The sequence below is a fragment of the Pongo abelii genome, chromosome 8, assembly GCF_028885655.2.
Source record: "Pongo abelii isolate AG06213 chromosome 8, NHGRI_mPonAbe1-v2.0_pri, whole genome shotgun sequence".
Lineage (NCBI taxonomy): Eukaryota > Metazoa > Chordata > Mammalia > Primates > Hominidae > Pongo > Pongo abelii.
Window position 1 is genome coordinate 128,844,100 of NC_071993.2, and position 23,811 is coordinate 128,867,910.

Here is a 23,811-nt window from a genome sequence, read left to right on the forward strand (position 1 = left end):
GGCAGTTTCTTAAACATACACTTGCCACACAACCCAGTAACTGTACTGCTGGGCATTTATCAGAACTCAAGTTTATGTAAAAACCTGTAGACAAATGTTTGTAGTAGTTATTTTGGTAACAGTCCTAAACTGAAAAACAACTGAGATGTCCTTCAACAGGTGAACGGTTAAATGGTTAAACGAAGTATAACATATCTAACATCCATGCCATGGAATACTACTTAGCAATAAGAAGGCATGAACTACTGATACACTAAGAATAAGAAAGACAAGAGAGAAACACACACACACACACACACACACACACAGACATACACCCTGTATACACACTGAGAGACGCACAGAAAAAGAGAGAACTCACAAAGGAAATATAGAAAAATATCTAGGATATTTTTACTAGGCTATATCTTTGCAGTTTAGTTATTTTAACATAAAAGTCCCTAATAATCTGAGATTAGCAAAGGCAGTATTTCAGGATACTGCTGATTTTTATAAACAAAAGCAAAACTATAGCATTTTATGTACAAATTTAAAATATTTTCAGGTTTCATTATGTCTCATGTTCTTTAAAACTATCTGCTTTTGAGCCTAAAGACGAATTACTTCTTTGTGGTTTAAAATTCAAACAATGCTATAAACCTAATTCTTTGATCAATAAAGCCAAACTTTAATAAGTCTGACCTGACTTAATAAAACAATAACTCACTGTGGTTGATTCTTACTTATTGTTCAAGATAAGTGGGGGATTTATAAGATACTTCCTTAACTAAAAAAAAAAAAAAAAACTCGTATTAGAACCTTTCATTGTTCACATTTTCAAAATAACACTTTACACATTCATTCTTTAAAAGAATCTTAAGTGAATGAATGAATGCCTAAAAATCTTGCATATAAAACACTGAAGCCTTAAAGCAAAAACAGCACTTAACCAGTAAAAGCTTGCAAAAAAAAATTCTAAATAAAGAAACATTTCACATGAGCGAACGAAACCAAGGCCTGGAGGGTGGCAGAGGGAGAAACAAACAAACCACCAAATTAGATGCCTCAAAAAAATGTCACAAAAAGTTGAGGTAACTGAAGTTACACACAACTATCTCTCTCTACTTTATTTTTTTGAGACGGCGTCTCGCTTTGTCCCCCAGGCTGGAGTGCAGTGGCGCAATTTCCGCTCACTGCAACCTCCACCTCCCGGCTTCAAGCAATTCTCTATCTCAGCCTCCCGAGTAGCTGGGATTATAGGCGCCTGCCACCACGCCCAGCTAATTTTTGTATTTTTAGTAGAGATGGGGTTTCACCATTTTGGCCAGGCTGGTCTTGAACTCCTGACCTCGTGATCCACCCGCCTTGGCCTCCCAAAGTGCTGGGATTACAGGTGTGAGCCACCGCGCCCAGCCTCTCTCTACTTTAAATAGTGATTTTCTGAATGCCAAAATAATGACAATCAGTTTGTAACCATTCCTAATACGAACATAGGGAGTACTTATCTAGGAAGAAAGGCTACAACGAAATTCATCTTCTAACCCCAGAATCACCAGCCATTATTCAGTTTATCTTAAGGTCCTAAAGCTTGTTCGCACTCCAGACATGAAACACACTTTAGTTTTATTTTTAATCCCAAACAATGGTCGGAGAGCAAAGGCCAATAAACAGAGCTAATGGTTATGGTAAATGTTTTCAAGTTCTTTTATGCAAACAAATTAGAGGAAATGTAACTCTTAGGTCCTTTTTAAAAAATGCAAAGACTTTACATTTCCATTCATTTCTATCTGCTCTCAGAATCTGGAGACTAAAACGGAATGAGCAAAACTGCTCAATACTTGAAAAAAATTAGCAGCAAAGAAAATGCACGTGACATTCATTTTACGCCTTGGTCAACACACTTAGAAAAATGCAGTTTCACATCTCAGCAACTTTATTTCTGTAAACCATTACTGTGATTTTAGTTTCTTCTTTACTATAACCATTTAAAAGTGGTGCTTTTAAATTCAGAAAATCCCTGTCATTTGTGAGAACAATATTCTCATTGTTCTTTATCATTTTATAAGTGGACAGCCTTCCCAACATGACAGTAAACTCCTTAAGGGCTGGAACAGAATTTTATACTTTGTATACCCCCACTGCCCAGACACCACATTCCCCAGACATCGGGGATACAAACACAAGGATACAGCGCCAAGCAGGCATCCAATAAATGTCTGTGGTTTGTGGCGATGATCTTCATTTCATGTTCTTCGGAGACAAGCTACAGAAGACATCTGCAGGGCCAACTACCCGCTTTTATCAACTTTCTTGTTAATTAGCACCACATGTTTATTACTCAACGTCTGAATTCTCAAATTAAATCATTCTTGGATTATTTTTCTTCATTTCTGAATGTGTTATAAATGTTGAAATTAATCAGGTCATGATCACTTTGAAATGTGCTGTCTTGATCCATTTTTAGAACAAGAATGGTATTATTTGAAATCTTCATAAAACTCTTGTTAATTAACCACAATAAAATGTAAGAAAGCGATGCTAACGCAAGGGGCCCATCAAAAACACCCGAGACTTATTCGGAATGAAAGGCCCTGTCTCACGCCTCACAGCCTGAAGTAGTCTGTGTTTGCTTCTCCAGAGAGGCAAGGATTCCAGAAACAAAGTCACGTCATGCTCCATACCCAAGCTCCATCTTTCAGTAACTGCTAAAGCTCAACTGATGATTTGTATGGTGAGAAGAATTTGGGCCCAAACCAGATAGTAAATCATAGCCAAAGTCAACCGCTTAAGCAGAATTTACAGATACTTTTGAGATAGCCATGAACTACAAATTGCTTTGCTGCTATTTAAAAAACTTGTTGGTTAATAGTCCAAATTCAATGTGTATAATCAACTAAGATTTTTGATTCCATTCTCTTTGACTACTAGGTTGGAACATGCAATACACTTCTACAAAGCAAAATTCTCTCTCTGAGGTGTTACACAAAAAGTTCTAAAGAGAATAAGCTTTGCTATGTTCCTGCTCAGAGGAAGGAATGTTTTCTTTAAACCTCTTATAGCTACTCAGGTTTTGGTGTTTTGCTTTTATCTTTATTGGACCCTCCCACTCCCTTCTTTGTGCTACCAGTCCAAAGGAATGTACCATTACCTCAGAGCTTCTGCCGTACTTTCGTTAGTTTACATTTACTTATAATGGAATCCATTTGTTATCTGCTGATTTAAATCTCCCCAAATGACCTAATGCTCTTGGTTTTCATTTTTATTTCATTACACTACACTTTTCATGTGTACTTTGAAGCAATGTTTAAACAATGAAAAGGTGTAGGAGACACTATCATAAAAATATTAAAACACTCTTCTTGTCATTCAATAAGCAAGTTAACCAGCAACCAAGTCGGTAGGGCAAAATTTTATCATCAATACTTTGAAACTCTGGACAGTAACAGCAGTAAAACAATTGTTTTGTTCCAGGCCAATCTTGGTACTCTCTCCTGTGTCTCCCGTCAGTTCTAACAGAGTTTGACACGGAAACCAAGTCCCCGTCTTCACAACGCTCAGCTTACATGATTTATTCACAAGTCCCTAAAGGTTGAGACTTTAAGTAAATTCCAGCTTTTGCGCATTTAAAACAAATCTTTACGAACTCTTCTTACATCCAGGGACTTTTTTTTTAAAGTCTTGAATCTATTATATAACAGTAACAGAAAACTACAGAATCAGAACGTCCTATATACAGCAGTACTGCACAGTCCTTTTAATTCAAACATTTCTGTTAAATATTTTTTTAAAATACCAACTATTCCTTGAGTGTATTTTGAAAAACAAAGTACTATAAAGCACGGCTTTTTCCATTCTGCATACTCCCTTCTTCTTGAAAAATCACAATTTTAAAGCATTATTTGTTTTCAAAAATACTTTCAAGTATATAGTTATGAAATGGCTGTAGTTTCTACAAAGTCAAGACTATGCTCCAAAAGCAAACTCTAGCAACACCAGCAAATTCAAAACGTGAAAATGAACTAAATAGTACTTCCACTTTTTCTTGTCACCTTGAATGCAGTTTAAATGTTTTAAGAAAACATATTCCGAAACCCTAATTTTAAAAATGACAATATAGCACAGTGGTTGATCAGCTTCGTGGCAAAAGAGCCTTTGTTTTATCAACGGATACGCAATAATGGATTCTTGAACAGGATGTTTTTTAAAAAGAGACATTAAAATACAGTTCAATTTACAATCACTGGACTGCATGAACTTTTAAAAACATGCATTATTTTAAATGATTATGCAAATTTGGTAAGCAAGTTCGAATATACTTATTTACATTCAGTTAGTATTTCATGGTATCTAATCCCCCCTCCTCCCCAATACTCTCTAACTTCAAAGTTTGCACAGGTCAAGGTCAGAAAATTGAGCAATGTCATTAACCTAGAAAAAAATTTTTTGGTTTAATTTTAGGGTTTGAGAAATTATATGTCATTACTTTAAAATGAGGATCAAAGCTCTCATACGAGCAATCATTTGCTCTGGATTTATAAGGTCAGTACAGATGGCAGGTGAGAAAAATGCCAATGAGGAAGTTCAAACAGCTCTAGTATTATTACAGAGCTTTACAGAGCACGTTCATTACATTCTTTCTTAAGCAATCACCACACTTCACGACTTACCCTGGAAGAGACAGAAACTGTGTTCTTTACTAAGGGAACTTAGAACTAAATGTAAAATTAGAACTCAAAGTTCCTGACATCAAGGCTCAGATTCCTGTATTTAAACTTCCCTGCTGTTGGCTCATCAAAGAAATTATCTGTGCTGATGAAATTATCTGTGCAACTTACAATCAAACGACCCCCCCAAAAATGAAGATTAAAAAAAGAAATGAATTAATTTGAAATTTCCCTGACACACTCAAATGCATCTTTGACTATATTACAAAATAAATAAGCATGGTATTTCAGTCTAGAGTATGTCCAAATATAAGCCTGTAAGGTCACACCTTTCTCAAAAGGCAGACACATGTGGAGAAACCAGACACTTGGCAGACAAAGACAGTTACATTGCAAAGAAAACAAAAGCAAAGAGTTATTTAAAAAATACGGTACACAGTTGTGTAGTTTGCTAAAACAGATAAACAATATTGTATAATACTACAGAACAGAATTTTGTTTAGTTTTGGATAGTTTTCAGTTAAGTATCTAGTTGAGGACATAATCTTTGGATGTAGTTGAGCAATAAAACTACAAAATTTGACCCCAGTAAAATATACAAAATATTAAAATCTTAATTAATACTGATAGTAAACCCTTTATAAGAACGTAGAGCCTGTCAGAGAGTGGGGGCAAGGGGAGGGAGAGCATTAGGACAAATACCTAATGCATGCGGGGCTTAAAACCTAGTTGAAGGGTTGATAGGTGCAGCAAACCACGGTGGCACATGTATAACTCTGTAACCAATCTGCACATCTGCACATCCCGGAACTTAAAGTTAAAAAACAACAAAAAAAAGAACACAAAGATCTGTGCTACAGTTCTAAGTTTAAATCTACTATAGAAGAGGAGAGGAGGAAAAGAGCCAATCTGTCATCTCACCTATTTACAAGTGATGTTTCTTACCCATAACTAATATGTGTGTATACATAATAAGAATAAAACACAAATTGCAAGCCATGTACAAAATTGGCATTTTATTTATTAGTATCGCCAGCATTAAGAAAGTGGGTCCCTCCACTGACGGTATCTAGGGTAGTAACTGGTCACTCAAATATGGCCACACAGGACAGTAACTTGGCTGGGTCAGCACCTTCTGTAGTTTGACCTCACCTTTCAGGTCCACAGCCTGGATGCTGTCATTCGGCAAAGAACTGTCTCTAGCCAATGCTATGAGATGTCTAGTTAGTAATTTACATAGGTCCTTCCAGTGACAAGAATAGTCTAATATACCTTCCCCATCCCAAATCCCTTCTAGTTCATTTTTTCTCATTTAAAAATTAAAAAATTGTTTATTCACACATAATAGTTGTAATGTGCATATATTAGATGCAGATGCATAACAATAGTTGTACATACCCATAAAGGGGTATATGTCATATTTCGATACACACATACAATGCGTAATGATAAAGTCAGGGTAATTGGGACACCAGCACCTCAAACACTTATTTCTTTGTGTTAGGAACATTCCAATTCCACTCTTCCAGTTAATTTGAAATGTACAATAAATTACTGTTAACTATAGTTGCCCTATTGTGCTACCAAATACTAGATCGTATTCCTTTTATCTAACTGTATTTTTATTTCCATCCCTCTTCATCTTCCCTCCCCACCACCCTGCCCAAATCCCTCCTATCTCTAATCAGTCATTGGCCTCATGAATATTTATTTACAGAGAAGAGCAAGAGGGTCATCATGAAGGTGAAATAAGAAGATACATGATAACCCTTCAGCAAAATGCTTCGACCAATACATATTAATCACAGCAATCACTGCTACCACTGCCGTATCACTAAAATAGAATTCATGGCAGAACTGGAGTGCGAATCCTCCCCACCAAGTTCTCCCAGGCTAGTGTTTGTCAAATTGTGAGTGGTCTTGGGCATGAAATTCATGTAATGGGTTGTGATCAGCATTTCTTTAAAAAATTAAAAACTAGAACAGATTCAAAACTACCAGAGTGTACCACACGAGTTAGGGTGAGTACTATTTAGCACATTTTTGTTTTAGCTGTGTACGTGTGCACGCACGCACGCGTGTGCACAGATACATGAAAGTGAGTATTATATGTCAATATAAAATGCATGTCTTACAGGGGACTACAGTTGAGAGTTTGGAAAACACTATTCTAGGCATGACCTCACCTAAAACTGCAACTTCCATCTTCTGATCACAACAGTGAGGAAGAGAGAAGGTGGATGAAAGGGCAGTGTGGTGAAATTGAGCACAGTTATGGAAAACAGGTAGGTACACACTAACTTGGGTGCTCTGGAATCATACATCTTACATTTGTGTAATGCATTCTAGCTTTTAAGTAGTTTGATTCTCACAAAGGAATCAAACTACTTAAAGATTCAGAGGTCATAAAACATACTAGGATCTTAACTTATGTAGTCTGAATTTCCCACTTCACAGACAGTGAAACTGAGGCTGAGAAGTTGTGTTCTGCCTAGTCACAAAGCTAATGACTGGCAGGACTAGAAAACTTGTCTTTAGATTTCTAGTTTAAACACTAAAACTTCAGTGTTCATGCTCCAGTTACCTGGTATTATACAGCAATGGTCAAGTATTAGGTATAAATAATGTTAATGTGAATAGAATAATTTTGGAAGCTGTAAATGAATAATCAGAAAATGTCATGAGCGATACCTAAAATTCAACTGGCTATAACTCCAATATCCCTAAGATTTGAGTGATTCTAAGAACACGACAGAATGCAGGATTCCATCAAGTTCGAATCTCTTTACAGTTAAAAAGGAAATCAAGGACAGACCTTAAGAGCTAAGGAAATACACATGCAGTCAAGATAGAAACCTCTTGGCTTTAAGAGATGCCAGCTTCATGGAGCAGACCGAATAGTGATGCAGGGGGACACCTGGTCATGTACAAATACAATTGGTTTTTTATATATTAACTTTCATGTCCTGCAACCTTGCCAAAATTCACTTATTAGTTCCAGTAGTTGGATAGTGCACTCTGGAAGATTTTCTACGTAAACAATAATTTGTGATTCCACAGGAAATGCTATGTGTCTAAATCTAAATCTAAACTGATTTAGACTTGTGATTTCAAACTAAGTAGAAATTTAGGCTTATTGTGTCTATAAATGTAATTCATTACGTTTATAAGAATACTTTGTCAGATAATTGAATTAAGAGGGAAACTGAATACATTAAGTTTGTAAAAGAAGCTTAAAATGTTTAAAGAAATTTAATCGGGATTTCATAAATGCAAACATTATTCAAAATCTCCTTAAAAATAATTGCTAAAATTTGCAAGACTTATACATTGAAAATAAGATCTGTAATTTGCATTTAAACCTTTAAAGAAGAAACAGATGTTACTTTAACAGATTGTTACTTTAATGAGCTGAATACTAATTTCTAAAATTAAAGGAAACCTTGGAATCATCTTTCCTACCAAGGAAAATCATGCTCATGGGCACTGAAAACCTCACATTTAACAGTTAGTAACTGTACACCCACAAATTGGGAAACCTAACACACAGCTTTAAAAGTTGAGACAACCAGTATCTTTCCATTGTAGGTTGTGATCTTTTAGTGGGGTATGAAATCATCTTACTGGGTCAAGACAGTCAATTTCTTTGAAACAGAATAACAAAAAATAATGGAGTGCATCGTATTTAATGCCCTAAGGATCACATGCATCTGAAAGTATCTTTCTCTAAAAAACTGTATTCTATTTATTCTCCATAATATATTGATACAAACGAGGCACTTCATGCTCCTTTATGTTCATTGGGGGTTGGCAGCATTAGAACCGTTTGGTAAATGAAAAGGATCGTCACTCAGGACATTACCGTTCTTACACCTAAATGGCGCCAAGAAACAAACACCTCCAGATGCGGCCAGCTTTTTTTTTTTTTTTTTTAAGACACTGTCCTGCTCTGTCGCCCATGCTGGAGTTGATTTCACTCTCTAGGTTTCCTCTGCAGTGGCGTGACATTGGCTCACTGCAGCCTCCAGCTCCTGGGTTCAAGCGACTCTCCTGCCTCAGCCTCCTAAGCAGCTGGGATTACAGACGCACATCACCATGCCTGGCTAATTTTTGTATTTTTTTAGTAGAGACAGGGTTTTATCATGTTGAGCAGGCTGGTCTTGAACTCCTGACCTCAGGTGATCCGCCTGCCTCTGCCTCCCAAAGTTCTGGGATTACAGGTTCACGTGAGCCACTGCGCCCAGCCATGGCCAGCTTTTGCTAAAAAATGTGGATGTTGTCTTGGCTGCCTCAGTCTTCTTCAATGACTTTCACTTTAATCTTACGTTAGCTTCCCAATACCATGGCCACATCTTGTCATACCTCTGAAATAGTAAAATCAGACACTCGCTCTCAACACCATTTCCTATCCTTCCAGCTTGTTCACATACCCCACTACTCTAGTTCTCATAGAGACCTCCAATTCTTTGACGTTTCTATGTCATCTTGGTACATTTATCCTCTCTTCAGTTCCTTCCTAACTGAATTCAGAACAATTTCTTTGTCACAAGTCTTCAATTCTTGCTCTTTCCCTGCAATGGCCTGGTAAGTTCCCAACCCTGGAAAAGCCGGGTTGCTGAAGAAGCGTCACATCTACATAGTTTTCATCACCACTAGTCTTAACCAGGCCTGGCCATCAGCTCCATCCCTCATTCTTCTCAGCAGCTACTTAACACACTTGCTCAAATCTCTTACCTCTCTCCTCACCAGCACCTGCTTCAATGGAAAGAGTAAAGGCATCAAGTGAGAAAGTGCTCAACCTACAGTTGCCACACCCATGTTTTATCTTCACTCCCACTGAGCATTTCCTCATCCTCTCCTAAGACAGGAAGGGTCTTTCTCTCTACAGCTAATCTTCCTATCTGTGTTCTTGATCTTTCTCATGCTACATTCCTTCTCAGAGACCCTGATGTGTTTTCATCTTTCTTCTACATCTTTACTCTTTCCTTTCCCTGACCTCCATCAGCTTCCGAAAATGCTCAAACCTCTCATCCCCTTCCTCCATCAGACTTACCACTCTAGCCAGTGTCTTCAAAATCAAGTTTCATTATGGTGGCTTTCTTAACTTTCACTCTATTTTTAAGCCACAATTCTAGTCCCACTAAAACTAAAACAGGTCTTCACCAAGATTGTCAAAGGATGTTTCTCAGGTCCTCTCAGCAGAATCTGACACTGTCACTGCTTCCTGCTTCTGCAAAATGCTTCCTGTGGCTTTCTTGATCCCACACTCTGGGCTTCCTCTTCCCTCTCTGGCCTCCAATAGAATTATTCATCTGCTCAGTCATTATATGCTGGGCCCTTGGGACTGTCCTCTGCTTTTCAATCCAGAAGGCAATCTCACTCACTCTTAGCGCTGCCACTCATGGACCACGTCTCCCAAATTAGTGGCTCCTTCCAAGATTTCATCAGAGTTTCAGACCTACATGTCCAATTGCCTCCTTGACATCTCTACCAGATGTCTCACAAACACCTTTACTTCCACATGTCCAGAACTGAACTCACCATTCTTCTCTGCAAAACCTGCTCCACCTGTTTCTCATTTCAGAAAAGAAGTCAGCATTAACTCAGTTTCTGTCAGAACCTGCATAACTCTCTTCACAAACTCTCTCCCTCCCCATCACCAAACACAATTAATCACCCAATTCTGTGGGTTCTGTCTCTTGACTGTCTTTTGCATCCATCCATTTCCTCCCCATTGCCCACTGCCATCACCCTAGTCTGTCAGACCATCATCATCTTTTGCTCAGATTACTGCAAGTAAATCCTTCTTAACTCTGCTCTTAACCAATTCCCACGCTTTCTCCACAACGTGGAGTCAAAGAACACATCTGCCAATGCGCACTAGTGCTTAAGATCTCTTCATGGCCTTCCATTACCTTCAGGATAAAAATCTCAACTCCTTATCATGATTTACAAAACCCTTTACTAGCCAGCTGCATCTGGCCTGCTCTAAAGTCCAGCTGCACTCTTTGCCACCAGGCCTTCTGAATATGTTGTTCTCTACCTGGAGCACTTAGTGCTTGTGTTCCATCCCCTGTTGAAATCTTCACTTAGGAGACTTCATCCAAGCAGATTTCCCTGACCTCCTACACCCCGTCAAATTCTGGAATGAGGACCCTCCTATGGGGACTCACTGCCTCTTCTTTCTCCCACATGCTACTTATCACACTTGTCTGAGTGTGTTTTATAACTGTCTGTCATCACTAGGTTCCCTGAGGGACCTCCCATTAGCATAATACCTGGCTCAGTAAATACATGCTGAGTGAATGCATTTATGAATTCTTTAACTTTATGTTTCTATTTTTGGTTGGCTCCTCTATTTCAAATTAAGCTAGCTTTTTGTTTGTTTGTTTTTAGAGTCCAATACCTTCCCATGTTTTGGGTCCTTACTCTTCTTGGCCCCATGCAACTGACATGATCAACTGACATAAGGCAACATGCTACCTCAGTCTGTACTTTTTTTTTTCTGTATTAGATACCTCTTGGGCATTGCCTTTCATCCCCTTTGCCTCACTTCTGACTCATGCCGCAACTATGGTGCCGTCCTGTAAAGGAAGGTAGGCAGGTAGGCAAGGTCTGTCTCTCTTGCTTCCTGCCTTTCTGATGCAGCAGCCTGGTACACATGTAGGAGCCTGCTCTGTATTTGTCACGCACACACTCAAGTGCAGAGGCATTAACACTCAATGGGATACCATCAACCAGTGGAAAATGGAAGCCAGCAGATAAGTCCTTCTTCCTTTGGCCCCTCAGATGTACACCAGGTGTCTCAAAAGGACTGACCTCCAGTCCTTAGAGTGATGGATCACACAATAACACATCCTTCTACTGACTTTTCCTCCTTCCCTGGTTTATTCTCCCTAGACCCTACTCCTGTTCCAAGGGACCATTTCCCAAATAAATACCCTGAATGGAAGGCCATGTTGCAAGATCTGCTTTTGGAGAGAAACTAAGCTAAGACAGTCTCCTTAACATGAGAAGTGCTTAGAACTTTACTATGGTTTTCCTTTTTTGACAGGGGTTAGTAAAGCAGAAACTTTAATTCTTTCCCTATTGTCAACATGCCCTTCTTATTTTCAGACAGATTTTATATTATCAGTGAAAGATGCACAGAAGCATGAACAAGCCATTTCCTTTGAATGATATCTATTTCAAACAAATGCCAGCTAGGAAAATACGTTTCTTACAAGAAGAACAATCTTATCCCAGGTTCCATATTTATATTAAAAACATTTTGCTAGCATGACATAAAAGAACACTATAAAATAAACAGAACTTCACATACCTTCAGGTTATAGCTTATTTTTCTGCAAAGAGACCAAGTATTAACATCCACAAAAAAGAATCTAAATAGTTTAAAAATACCTTGCAGGAAAAAAAAATGCAGAGACTCCATTCTTCTATGAAGTTGGGTGTGAATGATTTAAATCTTGGACTGTTATGTCTGTCTGCGAGTCAGCTGTTCCCATTACTAACAGACATTGTATTGAATATCAAATTACGTGGTTTCCAAAATACAGCATCAAGTATCCTTTAAGAATTTTTCTCAGTTAAGCTAATGATTCAACGTTGTGTTTCCATAAAGCCACAGTTAAACAAAAAATATTTACAGATAATTCACAAGGCATGAAAATGTTCAATCAAATGTGGAAATTTTAAAGCTGATGAACAGCTTGATGATATCCTAGGATACCCATCTTTTGCCCCCTTCTATATGTATTTAATGTATAATCATTCATTAACTGTCAGAGATGACTGAATTTATTGGCTAAGCAAAGTTTTTAATTTTCTACATTTATTGCTGCCGTCTAACATCACATAAATTTTTTAAATTTCAAATTTGCTTATAAACAGGATGCAGGAAGATCATTAATGTTTACAGAATTTTAACGCTTTTTCAGTAGTTGTGATGGTTAATACTGAGTGTCAACTTGATTGGATTGAAGGATGCAAAGTACTGATCCTGGGTGTGTCTGTGAGGGTGTTGCCAAAAGAGATGAACATTTGAGTCAGTGGGCCAGGAAAGGCAGACCTACTTCATCTGGGTCGGCACAATCTAATCAGCTGCCAGTGCACCTAGAATATAAGCAGGCAGAAAATGTGACAAGAGAGACTGGCCTAGCCTCCCATTCTACATCTTCCTCCCGTACTGGATGCTTCCTGCCCTCAAACATCGGACTCTCAGTTCTTCAGTTTCGGAATTCGGACTGGCTCTCCTTGCTCCTCAGCCTGCAGACGGCCTACTGTGGGACCTTGTGATAGTGTGAGTTAATACTTAATAAACTCCCCTTTATATAATCTATTCCATTAGTTCTGTCCCTCTAGGGAACCCTAATACAGTAGTAAAAAGTTTTTTACAATTTTTTCTTTCTTTTTACGCTCCTCTCAGCTCATACCTATGTTTTTTACTTTCATCAAAATAAAATATCCTTGTGAGGTAGTTACATGCTTTCTTGAAATTTTAAAAGTACAGTATTTGTTCCTAGATCAGTATATTATAAGAACTCTATTATCATTAATCAATAGTGGTAATCTTATTTTTTAGATAAAAGTATCTAAACTCAATACCCTCAAACTCTGAAACATAAAAGCACACTCCATCTATATTATGTTTAATGCTTAGAATTAAGATGTCATAAAGCTCCTTAAAATAGAAACACCAAGTCTCCTAAACACTCCATAGCTTTGCTAGGTATTATAGTGTACAGGCTGAACCATGGTTCTGCTATATTAAGATTCTCACTTTAATACACTTCAACAGCTCAAAAACCCACATGCATCTTCCAACCGATGGAGTCATAGTCTAACTGGCAGCACTTTTTTTTTTAATGGTACGTAAAATAAAAAGCTGAAAACTGATGATATCTTATTTTCAATAAAACTCTGTAGTTCAACCAGCACTTAAATAGCTGGTATGGGCTTTATTTTTATTTTTTAATTGGCATTTGGACAACTCCCTTAAAATATTAAAAAATGTCACTTTTCCATACAAACAAATGAAGCAGCACTCTAAGATGCCGCAAAGCAAGTGTAACTAACATTTATAGCCATGCTCTAAAGCATCACGATATTTTTGAGCTTACTAAAATGATTTCTATTATTTACTACAGAATTAAATGAAATAAGTGAGTAACTATAAAAGGAACTGCTTGTTTGGGGGAAAATTTTTTTTTTTGGTTTTGAGACGGGGTCTTGCTCTCTTGCCTAGGCTGAGGTGCAGTGGTGCGATCACAGCTCACTGTAAACTCCAACTCCTGGGCTCAAGCAATTCTCCCACTCTGGCCTCCAGCCTCCCAAAGTGCTGGGATCACAGGTGTGAGCCACCTTGCCTGGCACTTCCTTTGAAATTTTAAAACCTATTCTATAAGAAAAAAGAAAGGGATTAGAGAAATATTACTTAGTTGCTAAATGGAAATCTTAAGTCTGCTTTTCAAACCTGTCTGGCCAGCGCTCTAACAAATTTCAGCCATTGGCTCACTGCTCATGCATGGCTTATTGAGCAAAGACTGGCTGGTAAAAATTTATAAAATAGTATGTTTTAAAATTTCTCTGCAAGACTGGCTTTAAAGCAATCTTTTAAAATGAGAACAACTGTTGAATTTTATCTTAAGACATCTTAGTTTTCACATTTTCAAGTAGAAAATGCAAACAAGTAAAACATTATACTTCAGTCACACACACCAAATATTGTAGCAAAAACCTGTATTATTGTTTCTTAGTGTTTTCACTAAAAGATCATGCAAACTAGGGAAGTCTAGTATCTTTTTAAACCAAGAGTCATGTTAGCACCATACTAAATTGTACATAATATATCTTTGAGAATAAGTGGCTAAAAAAAATAGTAATAATACAGGCCGGGTGCAGTGGCTCACGCCTGTAATCCCAGCACTTTGGGATGCAGAGGCGGGTGGATCACCTGAGGCCAGCCTGGCCAACATGGTGAAACCCCATCTCTATTAAAAATACAAAATTAGCTGGGTGTGGTGGCTTGCGCCTATAATCCCAGCTACCCAGGAGGCTGAGGCAGGAGTATTGCTGGAATCCGGGAGGTAGAGGCTACAGTGAGCTGGTATCACGCCACTGCACTCCACCCTGGGTGACAGAGCAAGACTCCATCGCAAAAAACGAAAAAAAATAGTAATAATACAATAGAGTGATATTTTTAAGAGGAGAGAAAGTAAACCGAAAAATTAGAAGCCTGTCCATATTTTCCATATTAAAATACGTTCTCCAGATCCACCAAATTTGGGAGCCAAATTTCCAAGACATTTTCTTGTTTGAATGGTTTCCTTTATAGCACATAATAGTGTACAAGTGATTCTACTTCCAGCTGGCTACACCCAAGCACCGCCATCTTTATTGGCAACAAAGATTATATGTTTATTAAGTATTCAGCAAGCAACATCATTCATTTTGCAACTTGAAGTGGGTAGTTCGACCTCAAATGCAGATATGAAAACAATTTTACCTTCAGAAGTATTAAAAAAAAAAGCTGAATTCTGCATCTAAAATAATTAGGAAAGATACTATCTACTTAGTCATGAGTTATTACTGCAGCACCTTTTTAAGGGGCCCTAGGAAGTTGCTTTCTCACTAGGCACTGTTTCCCAGTGATGAAAATGACATTTTGGCTTAGGTATACCCTGTTGAGGGTCCATCAATACAGCACTTGGGAAGTGGTGCCAGGCTTGGAGAAACAGATGAATGAACGCAGGACAGCATGCTTCCTGAACCTGGTTCTTCCACAGACAATCAAGGTCAGAGTGGGACTTACTTTTTCTGTGGGCATATGCTAGAGAAACTATGAAAGTATAAAAAAAATGGCAGGGTACCATGCCAGCAAGAATGATGGACAGAGTAGAGAGAGAAGAAAAGAAAGAGGCCTATTTAAACAGCAAAAACACAATATAGATTAGAACCTCAGAGTTTCTGGGGCTCACACTAGGTACAAGCTTCTTTACATTAGTTTAGATTTTCAGCAACTGCTGGGAAGAATTAAGGTGTGTTAGAAATTCACTATCCTGGGTAAATTGATAAAGCACTAAATCATGTTTAGGGACTAGTCTCTTTATAGCAAATTTAAATTTGATATCCTTACTGATAATGAATGATTTAGCTACATTAAAAATAAGTTGTAAGATTTTTTGCGAACATTTCAATGTATAGAACAGAATGAAATGTAAACTACTCTGGTAAAATATATATCCTACTATAATTACAAATAGAAATAAAAACTATTCTTAGTCGCCCCCTTGAAATGAATACTAAAAATAAGTATTATAAGAAGTATAGAGCAGTATTTGAATTTAAATTATTTTTTATCCTGATTAAAACAAACGTTACCTGTTATTTTTGTGACAAAAAATATTTGAGGGGTCAATATGAAATGTTCAATTATGTTTTCAGGATAAAATGAGTAACAGGGGAAATCATAGGATAGTGCTTGGGAGACAGCATATGCTCAAGAAAGTTTTTTTTTTTTTTTTTTTTAAATCTGGAACCAAGGATTTTAATACCAATGATAATATAATGTTTGCCCAACATTAAGAGTCAAATCAAATCATAGTTTATCTATTATGACTCTAAACCAATTACAAAATATTACAAAAAATAACAATGCTTTTCTGTAAATCATCTGTATCGGCTGGGCACGGTGGTTCACGTCTATAATCCTGGCACTTTCAGAGGCCAAGGTGAGTGAATCGCTTGAGTCCAGGAGTTCAAGACAAGCCTACACAACGTGGCAAAACTCCACCTCCACAAAAAATACCAAAATTAGCCAGGCATGGTGATGTGCACCTGTAGTCCCAGCTACTTAAGAGACTGAGGCGGGAGGATCGTTTGAGCCTTGGAGGCAGAAGCTGCAGTGAGCCAAGATCACACCAGCCTGGCCTCAAAAAAAAAAAAAACCTTTATTAGACACTGGGCATCATAGGGTAGCAGCATTTGTTTTCTTATGACCAAATTAATGGTCAAATTGTTTTTTACCAAAAGCAAGTTTCTACCTTATCAAAAGTAAGAAGTAACACAAAGTATTAAGTAAAAACGACAACATAAGGATGCAGAATATTCTTGTTTAGGTTTTAAAAAAATACACACAGATATGTGTATACATATATGTGTACAGAACTTTTGAAATCTATACATATTCAGTTACTAATTTAAAAAATCTAACAGACTTTTACTTAAAAATCATTTGAGAAACTTTTGAACCCCTTTCTTTGAAGTAGGCAGAAGTCCTGCATTGAAAAACAAAGGACTTATTTAAGAACAAAAGGATTTCTTTAGAATTTTCTAAGTTATCGCAGCTTGTCAATCCCTCCCCCGACGGTACCGCAAGTAGTATATACAAAAGGATAGGGGGAAAACGTGATTTTCCTTAACACTGGCCAGTGACACATCTTGAAGCCACAGTTGGTTTAACTGAAGCCTATAGTGATCAACTGTGCCTTTGCAAAGTAATTTAACTACTCAACAGCTGGAAAGAGAAACAAGATTTAGTGAAAAAAGCACCATGCTGACGAACAACAATTATTGCCCGTGTTAAGCTCTATTTTCTGAGTCAAAGTTCGGGTCATGTAAAAGTAAAACTGGCCCCAGAGAAGAGAACCGTTTCGCACAGATTGCCATTTAAACCTCAAATGACCATGTTTCACAGCAGGCTGAATACATTCCAGCATGTAACTGCATTTTAATTTCCTAAAACCACAGGATATAAGTCTGATTTCAAATAGTGTCTGGACTGTGATATTCAATACTGATAAAACTGTGTGGTATTCTCTTGAAAGTTCCACAGATTCAGCATATGAAAAAAAGATCTTCAATTTCTTCGAAGCACTTATTCTCAAAGAAATTTACTCCTGAGTTTTGTAAATGAATTCTAAACAATGTTAAGAGCTAAAGCTACTGCCATAAGAAATGTAACCTACTAGTTACAGGAAAAGAACATACAATATATTCATCGCTCACCAGGATATAGTATGTTCTTGACAAAAATGGTCATTATGAGACTTTAAATCTTTTTTGCCATGTTTGTTAGTATTTATTCTGGAAAATAATTTTAAAATCTATTAACATGAATGTTTACTTGAATGTCTATTTGACGGATGGAGATTACTCAGTCACCTTCTCAACTTCATAGAAGGAGAATTTGTTTAGTTTCCAAGTATCATGTAAGAAGAAATGCAACCTTTAAAACTGACCAATAAGGAAAAAAAGAAGGTGAAGCTATAAGTTGGGGAGTAAGAAATTTAGGATCATAATATTATTGGAATGCAACTTGTACAGAAGCAGTTTTATATGTGAATATGAAATCTTTTGGTAAGATGTTCAGCAGTTTTCATCATAGGGACTGGACTGACTGACCTTAAAAAAGCGAGAGGGGAAATTTTTTTTGAGGGAAGAGAGGAGAGTAGATAAGTATATGCTTTCTCTTATAATACTATTGCCTTTGGCTTTGAGCCTGACTCCAAAACTGATTGACAAATTTAATGTTTGTTTTTAAGCAACATATCTGATCAATGAGGTGTAACTTCACTCAGAATGAAACTATCAGACGCTGACTAATAATTTCAGGTGTGGGAACTATAAAACTCTGGTTATTCTAGGAAACCTAAACATCTAGAAAAACAGGGGCTAATGCCAGGGTACCTGGCATATGAGTCAGCTGGGTCCCTATGGTCACTCGTCATCAGGTTCTACGGTATCAACAGGTGTAAGAAAGAGTCACTCTTGATTTCATAACAGCTTTTCAAGGAGATAACAAAATACATTACATGGGCCAATTTTTTTACACAAAAAACCTGATTTGTGAAACAAATGTACATCTTAGAACTGAAGAAGTTACTGCATCCCTTTCCCCACCCCCTTATCTTTCATTTGGTTTTGCTCCATCTACTCCTCTCTTCTCCTCCAGCCTTTCCACTGATCTTTCCTTCTTTTTTCCCGAACTTAGACAACGGGTGGTAGCTAGAAAAACGTTCATACTCTTAAGAAATATGGATCAGGCATCTCCTCTGTGGTGGGGTTCTGTGAGGCCTCAAAGTTTAATTAAGCACAACTGAGAATATCAAGGAACTTTAAGGGGAAGACAAGCATGTCAACTTAATGCAACCCTTCCTGAGAGCATCAGCACCCGTGCCTGTCTTACAAAGCCACGGCTAAATGCCGTGAGGACTACAAGGGCTGTGGGGAGGAGGGCTACTTTGAACTGTGAGTGGTACTTAGACCACAGGGAGGTAAACAAAACTGCACGATTTTGCAGACAGAAGGATCACAGTAAATAAAAGTAAATGCAGACAAAAGTTTGTGGCAGATATGGGATGCAGCATTCTAATTTGGCTACTGACCACCAAAAAACAGTAATAGGGGGCTGTTCTTAGCATGTTTATCTCATTTTAATCCTCATTACAGCTAGTAGGTCCTATTATTATCTCCATTTTAAAAGTGAGAAATCTGAGACCAGGGAGATTATTAAATTGCCTAAGGGCATACAGTTTACCAGCTGATCATGAAGCCAGGATCTGAATCCAGGAAGCCTAACTCCAGGGCTATGCTTTTTTTTTTTTTTTTTTTTGACAGAGTCTTACACTGTCGCCCAGGCTGAAGTGCAATGGCGTAATCTCAGCTCACTGAAACCTCCACCTCCCGGGTTCAAGCGATTCTCCTGCCTCAGCCTCCTGACTAGCTAACAGGCACCCATCATCATTCCCGGCCAATTTTTGTATTTTTAGTAGAGAGGGGGTTTCACCATGTTGGCCAGGCTGGTCTCGAACTCCTGACCTCACGTGATCTGCCTGCCTCAGCCTCCCAAAGTGCTGGGATTATAGGTGTGAGCCACTGCACCCAGCCAGGGATATACTTTCAATGTCCATATATACTCTTAGTACACAGAACATCCAAAGGGGGAACAATGGGGAACAAAATATGGCTGGGACTATACTGGAGGGGTACGCCAGAGATGTAAGAAGAAAGTCAAAAAAGTATTGTCACAAAATCCATTACAGTCTGTTTGCCTCCATGAAACCATCCTACAACTTTATTCGGTCCAGTTGGTCAATATTTCCATCTTCTCTACATTGACTAAATAATCCATCTAGCAGACAATTTTTAGGCACTGTGCTAATCGGAAAAGATATGGATATTGATATCAGCCCCTCAAAGCATATAAAAACTAATCTAATGGGAGAAGCCAGGTCAGTAAGTGGCACAAGCACGTGAGGTTTCTTAATTTTGTGCCAAACTGTGAGTGTGAGTTTGTGTGCATGTGCAAAGTCTTCCTCTATCTCACACACACACACACACACACACATACACACTCATGCACAGCATACTCTATAACATACAAAGCTACCTGGACCCTGTTAAGAGCCACAGCCACACACACGGATCATAAAAACAAAGCCAATGATTTCCAGCTGAGCTCAGCTCCAAACATACCTGCTTCTGGGTCCTGGTTGAAACGGCAGTACTTGGAGTTTTCAAGTGAAGGCAGGCATTGCTCAATGGGTACCCAAACATATGTCTCAGGGCACAGCAAATCAGAAGGTCTATACTGACCCTGAAGAAAGGTGAAGGAAAAAGGCAGAGGCATTATTAACACAGCAATGCCAGAGATATAGTGATGAGGGCTCTAGGAAAGGTTTAAAGCAAAAACTTAAAAGTCAACCAGAAACTGTTTTACTGTAAATACTAAGCAACCCTGTAGCTGATAGTTTTCCCATCTCATGAAAGCACGTTTGACTCAAGGCTCTCTGAAAGTTAAACACCACGACTTAGGATCCCTGTGTTGATTTGGAAAATTCGAGTTTTTACTCCCTTTTGGAAGAAATATTCAATGTGATTCTTGCTGAGCTGACTTGAGAATAACCAGTTCAAAATTGTCTTTTAAATACTAGTTAATTAACAAAGAGAAGTTTCTTTTCATGTATTAGAGCACTGTGTAAAGTGAACTTATTTTTCAACATGGAATTTCACTATCCTTTATAACAAATTTTTTAATTTGTGATTTGTAGACTCAGTTGATAATATTCATTCTGCTCTAACGTAGTAGAAAGTACTGTTTTATCAATATACTTCTATAAGCAATCTAAACTGATAAACATATAATAAAGAGAAGTTTAAGAAACAGAAGTTTCAGGGAAACATCTGATAATCCACTAAACTTTCTTCAAAAATCCCATTTAAAAATTTTATGTGTACACATATATATATACGTATATACATATACATACATACATACATACATACACACACATATATATATATATATTTTTTTTTTTTTTTTTTTGAGACAGATTCTTGCTCTGTCACCCAGGCTGGAGTGCAATGGTGCAATCCTGGCTCACTGCAACATCTGCTTCCTGTTTTCAAGTGATTCTGCTGTCTCAGCCTCCCAAGTAGCTGGGATTACAGGTGTATGCCACCACACCAGGCTAATTTTTGTATTTTTGGCAGAGAGGGGGTTTCACCATGCTGGCCAGGCTGGTCTCAAACTCCTGACCTCAGGTGATCCACCCGCCTCAGCCTCCCAAAGTGCTGGGATTACAGGCACAATCCACCGCGCCCGGCCAATTTATATTTTTATAATCCAATTATACACCTCAAATCTAACACAAAGACTATACAATAGATGCTAAAGAAAAAAAATCATTCACTTAATGGGGATAATGAAGATGGTACAAATTATTTGAAACATTTTGTGAAAATTTTCATAACTATCAATGTTTTGTATTCTTTGAGCTTATTTAAAATTCCAAGTGTCTCTCTTCTAAATTTTAAAACTCATTATAGAGTTTAAAATCTAGTATAGTGTTTTTCAATTTTTTTTTTACTACAACCCATAGTACAAAATATATTCTATAACACAGCCTAGTAAACATATTTGCAAACACAAAACCAGAAACAAACCTTTTAGTATACAATGCTTACCCATGTTATGTTCTAGTTTACTTTATTTCATTTTTCAAAAAATGCTGCTCTTGAACCACCAAAACTGCTTTTACAAGCAACAAATGAGTCACACCACAGAGTTTGAAAAACACCAGTGCAAAACTCGTTACAAAGAATACAGCTTAAGAGCTCGGCAGTGATGCTGTACGACAGAAAGGCTCTGTACCAGGTGCTGTGTGAGTCACCATATGAAGCACAGATATAAAATGAACACCACGTCCTAGTAGCTCGCAAAGCATTCAGAAGTCTGGAAGCCAACAAGAGAGGCTATACATCGACAAAATGTGAGGAAACATTCTTTCCTGTTTGAGTGGCTGGGAGAAGGTTCAAGGAGGATATGGGGTTTTATCGAGGACTTAAAAGACTGACTGAATTAAGCCTAGGGTAGGATGAAAAGAAATGAGAACAATCTAGATAAAGGGAATGGCATAAACAAAGACACAGAGTTGGGCCAAGTAGAAAACTCCAAGGAACAGGAAATGGCAGGGCACCACAGCGATGGAACAGTGGGTTGGAATCAGATTCTGGGGGACATTCTGGGCAGCAGTCAGATGTTTGGAATTTTCTTCTAGATGAAATGGGAAGGCTTGCTGGATAAGAGGGAGAGTTTTGTTCTATTCCCATAGGAGCAAATAACAGGGTGAAGACCAGAAGTCAGGTCTCTGACTCAGCTTTCCTGGAGTGCTCACTGCACTGTTGCTGCCTCACTGCCCTACAGCAGTAGAAGGCCATCTACAAGGGGCAGCTACAGGTGGTCTGCAGACGCATCTAACAATATTCAAACACAGAATTAGGAATGAACTGAGGATTTACTTAGGAAGTGTTATAAAGCCAGATATTTCACTGCTATCTATCTTATCAAAAACAATGGCATCATCTCCATTAACTCAGAAACAGTTTTACTGGGGGAAAGGACATGAATCAGAAAACTAGACAGCATTCTAAAGCTGTGCTTCTAAATCTATTTCTTCCTTCTTGGTTATAGATCACTTTGCAAATCTGATGGAAAAAAGGCTAAATATAAAAGCTAAAGATATAAAACTTCTGGGGAAAAAAAGGACTAAATTTTCTTGACCTGGAAGTATAAAAGTTTTCTTTTGTAAACAAAACGCACCAACCATAGAGGAAGAAAACTGATGAACTACACTTCCTCAAAATTATCTTCAAAAAAACTACTAGGAAAATAAATAGGAAAGCCAAAAACTGGGAGAAAATTTTGACAAAACATGTATTAAAAAACAGACTTGTATCCAGAATATATAAAGAATTATAACAACTCAATAATAAGAACACAATCCATTTTTTTAAAAAAGGCAAATCACTTAAGCACTTCACCAAAGATATATGAATGCCTAATAAGCATGTGAAGAGATGTTCAACGTTGTCAGTTACCAGAAATGCAAATTAAAACCATAACAAATTATCACTGCACGTCCACTAGAATGGCTAAATTTTAAAAAGATGGAAGAAACAAGTTTTGGTAAGGATTTGGACTAATTAGAACTTACATATTTGTTGGTTTAAAATGGTGAAACACTTGATAAAATATAAATATTCCTGTACATATATCATTTGTGAATATGCCCAGGATAAATACCTTCAACTGGGAATGTTGCGTAAAAGGATTTTAACTTTTATAGTGTCAAATGACTTTCCACAGAAGTTGTGCCATTTTACATTCTTATCAGCAACGTTATGCTCCCAAGTTGATTTCCCTCACATCCTTACCAAGACAGTATACTATCAAAACTTTCAATCTTTGCTGTTCTAAAAAATGACATTTCATGTGGTTTTAATTAGCATTATGTATCTTCATATATTTAGAGGAATTTGCATTTTTCTTTTTCATAAAGTTGGCCCATTTTATTGTTAAATTGCTGGCCTTTTCTTATTAAACAATTCTTTATATATTAAGAACTCCTTATATATTAAGCCCTTGGTTTGTAAAATATGTCATAAGTCTTTTCCAAGTTTATATATCTTCTGACTTTCTATGCCACACTCTATGCCACACTCTATGCCACATGAAAATCTGATGTGTGGTCAAATCGATCATTTTTAAAAATGGCCTCTGGGTTTACACAATAATTAAGAAGGCCACCCTCACTTTCAAGGTTATGAAAGCATACTTTCATATTTTTTCTAGTACTTTCATGGTTTCATAATATTACATTTACATTTA

General features: G+C 37.5%; 1 protein-coding gene across 22 annotated transcripts in view; it reads right to left on the reverse strand.

Annotated features, from left to right (window-relative positions):
• Positions 1 to 23,811, reverse strand: part of ATE1 (arginyltransferase 1) — a 187,865-nt gene that overhangs the window by 29,492 nt on the left and 134,562 nt on the right. For 16 of the 22 annotated variants that reach the window (XM_063727090.1, XM_063727088.1, XM_063727087.1 and 13 more), the window contains 1 exon segment: positions 20,118 to 20,238. In XM_063727090.1, the coding sequence (XP_063583160.1) occupies positions 20,118 to 20,238 (121 nt within the window). 22 annotated transcript variants of the gene reach the window in all.